Genomic DNA, 7608 nt, shown 5'->3' on the forward strand with positions numbered 1-7608 from the left:
CCACCCCCCAAAAAAGAAAAAGTCAGCAAATCAAAAATATCAAAAAACTATTACAACTGAAATGCCAATATTTCTATAAATGCATCCCAAGTTCCTATGCAAAAAAACTGAATTCAAGTCCATGAGATATTGTAACGCTTCAGTCTGTTGCAATTCACCTAGCTTCTGGAAACTGTTTCTTTTTGTACAACAGTTCATCTCCCTCCTCCAATTAACTGAACAACAGTAATTCTTTTCCCTTCATGACAGCCGAACGGTGTAGTATAATGCACACAAAACCCAGAGCGAGGGTTTCCTAGCTTCTACTTCCAGACCAGCTACTGACTCTTCCATTACCTTGGATAAGCCCTTCATCTTTGTGTCCCCACCCATAAAGCGAGGATCATACTTACCACAGATGGTTTGAGGACTAAAGTTTGTACAGTGCTGTGGAAATAAAAAGCCGCAAGTGCCAAGTATTACCACTGTATAAAAGCATAAAAGAAAAAACTGATTATTTTAAACAAGAAGTTTATTTAAACAACAAGACGCTTTACTTGAAGGGAAAACTATCTAGGATCATTTTTTTTTTTCCTTTTAAGAGTAATTTACCCCTATTTAGACAGATTGCTCTACGTGTAACAGCTACGTACAAAAAAGTTATAAAATCGTCCTTGGTTTTACAATGATAAAAGAAAAACAATGAAATTATCCAATCAAACAAAGTATGCAAGGTTTTGTTTTTAAACAGTGAGAGCAAAATAACTTACTGGAATATAAAGATAAAAGTTGAAGGAGCATGCCACTAATGGAGAAAAGGGGCATTTTCACAGACCCAGTTTGTTTTTCCCACCTCATCTCCATTCCATGTTGATCAAAACATACTATTGGGCATTTAGTTAAAAAAAAATATGCATTATGTCTGTGCACATACACCAGTTACTTTATGTACAATAGAAGAAATAGGGGGGAAAAAAATCAAAGAGAAAGAGAAACTATACTGCAGTAGTCAGGATGTGGCTGAACCAAGTCTCGTTTTCTAATTGTGAATGTGTCATCTGTGGGAGCACAGTTCTGGAGAGGAAAGAAGCAGGTTCTCTTTTTAGTAAACTCCTCCTGTCTGCTGCTGGAACACATCAATTGTATCTTCATCCTCCATTTCCAACTGTAACAGAAAAAAGAAAGACTGCTTTCAACTCAATTAAGTTTATTAGATGCTGAAGACATCCTTCATTTTAGATCCACCTACCAGAGCAGAACCCAAGCTTTGGGGGTTTTAGTCTGCTTCACTGGAACAAGTATAAATAATGAAGCATGGTAGGTAATTACTATTGTAGTAGCAAGTCAGGAGTGCTGATCTTTATGTTCTGAAATCTTGCTGCCTGCTTTAAAACAGACCACCCTATTCTTCATTCTTCATTTTTTTGGCTGTCCTTAAAAAGCTGCTACCTCCCATACTATGATTGTTCAAATGAACAGGATCTAAGTGGCTTCAGCAAAAGGACTAAAGGGAAGCAGACCAGGATTAAGATTTCTATACCCCTAGAGTAACAAAAATCAACCACCAGCTACTAAGTACAAAAAAGGCTGAAAGACTGGCAGTTTTTAAGTATGTTGCATAATTAGCCATAAAACAAGGAACATCACAATTCTGAGCTACAGACAATATTACTGAAGCAATTTGTTCCAACTCTTACTGTACAAGTACAACTCTTACTGTAGATCGGGGTAGGCAACCCCTGGAACAGGTGCCAGAGTGTGGCACGCAAAGGCATTTTGCTTGGCATGAGCACCACAAGGGAGATGTTGGGAAGGGGCTGGGGCTTTGCTGCCACAACAAGGATTGGACCCCTCACAGCCTCACCCCTGGCACACCCCTTACAAGTTGAGGTTGTGGGTGTTTTTGGCACTCTGCCCAAAAACATTGCTGACCTCTGCTGTAGACAGACACCCAACTGATGTTTTAGCCTCAACATGGTTTTTTCCATGTGTGCTATGAGTTGCATGTAATCTTAATTCCCAATAGTCAGGTTCAACCAAAGGTCCAAATGCAACAGCTAAAGGAGGTATAATTCTTCAAAACAGCTGACTGACCCTTTGACAACACTGACAAAATTGTTCAAGCCCCTCATTTATCATGGGATGGTGTTTTGAAAGCATAAAAACTTTGCACTGGAACTGCACACTGGTCAGTCACTCATGCCAACTACACAGCCCACTACAGAAAGACATCCTTGACAATCACCACTAGTTACTGCTGCAATTAACCTGCATCCTGATGTTTTAACCAATTTCCATGCACCACAATGTTAAACCTTCAGGTCAATTCAACCTGGAGAACATCCAGTGATTTTTATACCAGAGACACTAGAAATAAACCTAGAGATACTAGAAAATCTTCAGATATCATTGTCCAGCATTACAAGTAGAACCTGTGCTAGCATCAACTGGCAGATCAACATGTGTACCTATCAAGTGTAAAAGGCAAATGAATGTAAATGCTATTACTGGACAACTCCAACACTTCTCTGTCAGGATCGTGAAACCATGACAGTCTATAATGCACAGAACTCCCTCACAAGGCTCAATCTCAGCTGTAGTTGTACATTGTTACCTTACTTTGCTCTGAGGTGGTAAAAGTTCAGTAGCATTAAGTGCTATTCCAAACAAATCTGAACTAGTTCCTGAGTAAACCTTAGGTTATAAACAGTGATCAAGCTCTATCACTCAAGTATTCAGCTAGACAAATGCTTCTGTTAAACAGATATACTAGTTCCGGAGCTAAACTTTAAATACAATTTTTACCTGTGCCGGTGTGTCTGTTTCATTAATTGGCTGCCCATCAAACCGGAATCTGATTTGCCTCATTGACAAACCCTGGATAAGAAAGAACACAAAAGCAAAATAAATGACTTGTTAAAACACTCCTCAGCATTCATTCCAATATGTAACTGGAACTGCATCTTGACTCAGAATAGAAAACCAATCATCCACAGTTCATACCAGAGTTTTCTTACTTTTCTCATGCACCCGTTTTGGAGCTACCAGACCAACTGCTGTGATTTAGTGATAGGTTGTGTGTTACAAGTTGTAACTTAGTTGTTAGAACATAAAACAGTGTCCCTGCTGACAAAAGGCCCACAAAGCCTATCTGAAGGCCAGAAGTCAGCCTTAATTTTTTTCACAAGAATATTTAATATTCAATAATACAGCCAAAAAAAAGTTAGAACTAGCACTTTGTGTATCAGGTGTCATCATCAGAACAGCAACAACCCTACCCACAAAAAGGAAACACGGCTTCCTAGTTTTCCCCAAAAGTTGATATTGGCCTATTAGTCCAAAGCAATTCAAGAAGTAACCAATTAATCCTAAAAGGTAACTTCTTGAACACACAGGTAACAACTCACTAGTTTGCAGTTAGGTTTCAAAAGAGTCAATGGAACCATCTCGCTTCAGAGGAAATCTTCCAAATAAAATATATTACAATCAGAGTAAAAAAAAAATCATTCAAATTCCTATCCATCACATTTTGCCGATTCTCCCACTTCCAAAAATTTTATCGGACCAAGTGAGAAAGAACAGCAGTTAAAATGCCTAGCTAATTAGTCATAGTTCTGTGCATTAACATAAGCTTGAAGTTTGTAAACATTACTTCAGAGGCACTTTAGCTCTGACCTCTCAGCTCTTTTACTGGCTTTCTAAAGAGAAGGAAAGATTAAGGACGAGGACATACAGCATAGTAACTGTGTTTACCACAACCTTAGTCTATCGTAAGGAGCAGGTAAGTCTAGCCCTTCCACGCTCCTGCCTGGAGTTCTTGCAAATACTATGATAAACCTTGACCACTAGGTGGCAGAGGAGCCAATTTTCATTGAGCAAAGAGCTACAGAGGTTGATGCCAACCATGGGAGCTGACGCACAACAGGTACCACCGTATAGTCACTCCTCATTTTCTGAGGTAACTACATCCCAAAATGAAGCAATTTACACCTATACAAAGCTGTGCATCATGTCTCTGCTGTTTGCTCTGCAGTAAATGTGCTGTGTGTCCACATCCTAAGCAATTTGCCCAAGGATAGTTAGTGGCAGAACTAAGACCAGAACTCCTGCCTCAATTGCAAGCTCTATCTTCTGCCTAGCTTGGGAATGTACAGCAAGTATTTTTTTATTTTTCAAATTACACATTGTGTGTAGTGGACCACGCTGAACAGTAAAATCCTTACTTTGCCACATAAACAAGAAACAAAACTGTAGTGTCACGAATAGGTCCAGTTGTCAGGAACCAAGTTTTAGTAAGAATATTTAAGTGAATAAAAACTTACGGTTCATAGCAAAACAAAATCTCACCAGTAAGGCCAAATCTCAGACTAAGGAACAAAATAAGTTCCGGCACGTTCACCCATGACACTGTCTTAGTATAAGGCAAGCATGTAGGTGACTAAGCAGCGCAGAGGCAACACGACCCACTTCTGCACAGCAGAATTTGTTTCAAGCACGAGTGCTTAGAGGCTGAATGTTGTAGAGACACAACTTGTTCAGCTCTGGGGATGCTATTTTAAACTGCCAATCTCTTTAGGAAGAGACTTCCTGTTGCCAGGTTACTGAAGAGGGGTTTTTGAAAGGAAGAATTAAACAGATGGAGAAAACTGGAGGTTTCATCAAAAAGAGTATATACTGTTTCTCTAACAGCATGCATCTTACGTTATATATTCTAAAAAGGGTTATTTTGCAGAGATTCCTGGCAACTGTGCATGCATCTCAAAATGGATCCTGATTGGCATTCACTGAAGTGCTTTTCCAACCTCAGGAAGACATGGATCTTAATGCATGTAGTTCAGTATACTAAAAACAAGTTTCAGTAATGCAAAATCATCACCCACCTTGATCGTCAGAACTTTAAACTAAACTCTTTCTTCACATTTCCTATTTATCATATATTACGCACAACCTTCCACTCTACACCACCTAGTTTACATTTCTCTCAAAAGCCTGTTTTTTGTTAAGCTTTGCTTATTTAGCTAGAGTTTAACCAGGGTCTACCTTGTACATATCAGAAGAGTCTGATTTTTAGAGGTGCTGAACACTCACTGTACCCAATGAGGTCAAAAGGAAGCTGTGGATTTTAAGTATATTGAGGTATACTTTCACAATATAATTAATATTTGGTGCCTAACCAGTTAACAGCCCAGTTCAAAAACATGGCTTTTGTCATGTGGGCGTTTGCTTCTTAATTTAGCAACACTTTGAATGCTGGCTTATTTAAAACTTAGTTTCTGCTAATTGCAAGAGGTGTCTAAACCTTACTACTCATGGATTTTCATGGGTTAAACAGTCTCGCACCAGTTTTATTTTAAAAGTATTTAAACAAACACAAACACAGCAAACATGTTATGTTGACTAACCTGAGTGTCCATGATACTTTCCATTTATATCACATCACCTTCCATCCAAGAATCTCACAACATTTTTCAAACAGTTCATTAATCTTCACAAAATCCCATGAAGATGGTGTTCGTGTTTACACTTGGGAAACCCGAGGGTCAAGTGACTTACCTAAGCTAACGCGAGTCTGAGAGTGAGCTGCAGAAAAGGAATCCAGAGCTTCACAAACGTTCTCTTGTCTATTCCTATCACACTTCTCAGAATGACTGAGCTCTTAGATTAGGTCTGGACTAGACATGGTTTTTGAATAAGAACCCCAATTTGTGGTCCATGTGCAATTTCTACTCAACTGGAACCAGCATAACCCAAAACATGACTGCAATTATATCCAAATGAAGATCCCTTGTACTGGTCTGGCCTACTCTTTTTCTGGAGTGCATAACAACATTGGTATAACTGTGCTCATGCAGGGATGGGAAGGATTATACCAGTTTAACCTGGTAAGAGACAAGCCCTTAGATTCATTTAATACACTTCAAAAATTCCTGTTGAAGAAGGGCTTTTAAAAAATAGACATCCATGAGAAAGTTCTGGGCAGTATCACAAAAAAAAAAAAAAAAGTTTTTCCTCAACTGCTGCTGCAAAAAGTGTTATCACGACACTCTTTCTGCAACCATTATGTTCAAACTCCCTTCTTTTAATATCTTTAGAGGCAGGTTAGGTACAGTTGCTCACATGCTATCAAAATGCTTGCCGCTTTCTTTTTGTGAACTGGAAGGGGCTGATCAGGACAACTAATCCCTTGGAAATAAACCAAACCTTATCACAAAATGTGCATGTTCCTTCCCAAACCCATCATCACACAGCTTCAAAAAATCCAAATAAGTCCATTTTCAGCTGGCTGCTTCTTTATCTTGCTCAAGCCAGCAACACCAAGCTAATAGTCAGATGTCTTTCAAATTCAGACCCAGAACAAAAAAAAAAATCCTTATTGGTATACAACTACCGATCGTATTTTCTACTGGTCCCTGCCCCACCTTCTCCAGACTGATTTTGGGGTAGAAGCATCAACAGCCCTCGGACTAACCAGAGCTGCAAAGATAACAACTAAAACCTACACCCCTGCAAATAATCTGTCACTCACTTCCTGCTCTACCCTTCCCTGCCCCCTACTTTGTAACAGACCCTCCAAACAAGGCATCCCTCGAACCTGATGAGAGGTGTTAAAAAAAAAATACGCGAGATTTTGATGAAAAAATATTTACACTGTGGTAAGACTTTACTGTCCTCATCCATCTTATGCAGATGACCCTTCCAACAGACATTGCTTCTTCTAGCGTTCATGCAAGAACCATACCTGTCGTTCACAATAGGCTTTCATTAGTTTACTAAGTGGTGTATGCCTCTTAATCTTAAACTGCACCACAGACCCATCTTGCCCTGCCACCTTCAGATTAATGTGGTCGTTGTTTTCGGTCTTCACGCCTTCCTGTCGAGGGAGGGAGGGGGAAAAACAAGAGAAAAAGAGAAGAAAAAAAAAAGAGAGGCATGATTTTAAAAGAAGCGATGAATTCCCGCCGAGGGGGAACAAGGGGGGGGGAAAGAGGCACGATTTTAAAAGAAGCGACGAGCTCCCATCAAAGGGGAAAAAACCCAACAAGGCAGGAAAGAAAACAAATAAAAAAAGGGATGTTTTGTTGGGTTTTTTTAAAGCAATGAAACAAGGTAGCGTTTTCGGTGGAGGGGGCAGTTCAACGAGGACACGACGCTGTCCCAGGAGCCAAGTCCCGCTCTCGCCCTGCCCTCGCCTGGAGGGATGTGCTGGCCGGGATGGTCCCCAAATTACGCAAGAGGCGGCGGGTGGTTTCGTGGGAGGGGATCCTGCGAGGCGGGAAGGCGCGGGGGCCCGGCGGGCGCCCCGCGGGACGGGCACGGGGACGAGGACGGCGGTCCAGGCCGCGGCGGGAGGCCGGGCCGGGCCGGGCCGGGCCGGGCCTGGCGCGCGGGGGCAGGAAAATGGCGCGCAGCCGGGGCCGGGCCCCGCTCACCTTGGGCTTCTCGTCAGCCATGGCGGGGCGGGCGGGGCCGCTCGGAGCGCTGCACAACGGGCGCGGGGGGAGCCGAGGCCGGAGCTAGGCCTGGAGCCGGGGCGAGCGCGGCGGCGGCGAGGAGGGAGGGAGGGAGCGAGGAGGAGGTGGCGGCGGCGGCGGGGAGAGAGGCCGGCGGAGCGCGCACGCACTGCCGCGG

General features: G+C 42.0%; 1 protein-coding gene across 1 annotated transcript; it reads right to left on the minus strand.

Annotated features, from left to right (window-relative positions):
• Nucleotides 1–493: 493 nt before the first annotated feature.
• On the minus strand, nucleotides 494–7543 carry SUMO2 (small ubiquitin like modifier 2). Its single transcript, XM_059732116.1, has 4 exons — nucleotides 7410–7543; nucleotides 6719–6850; nucleotides 2785–2856; nucleotides 494–1144 (listed from the first exon to the last, which is right to left on the minus strand). Exons 1-4 carry the CDS (start codon nucleotides 7428–7430, stop codon nucleotides 1082–1084), a joined length of 288 nt encoding a protein of 95 aa, XP_059588099.1. The 5' UTR covers nucleotides 7431–7543; the 3' UTR covers nucleotides 494–1081.
• Between the last annotated feature and the right edge of the window lie 65 nt (nucleotides 7544–7608).

This window comes from Alligator mississippiensis, chromosome 8 (genome assembly GCF_030867095.1).
Source record: "Alligator mississippiensis isolate rAllMis1 chromosome 8, rAllMis1, whole genome shotgun sequence".
Classification (NCBI taxonomy): Eukaryota; Metazoa; Chordata; order Crocodylia; family Alligatoridae; genus Alligator; species Alligator mississippiensis.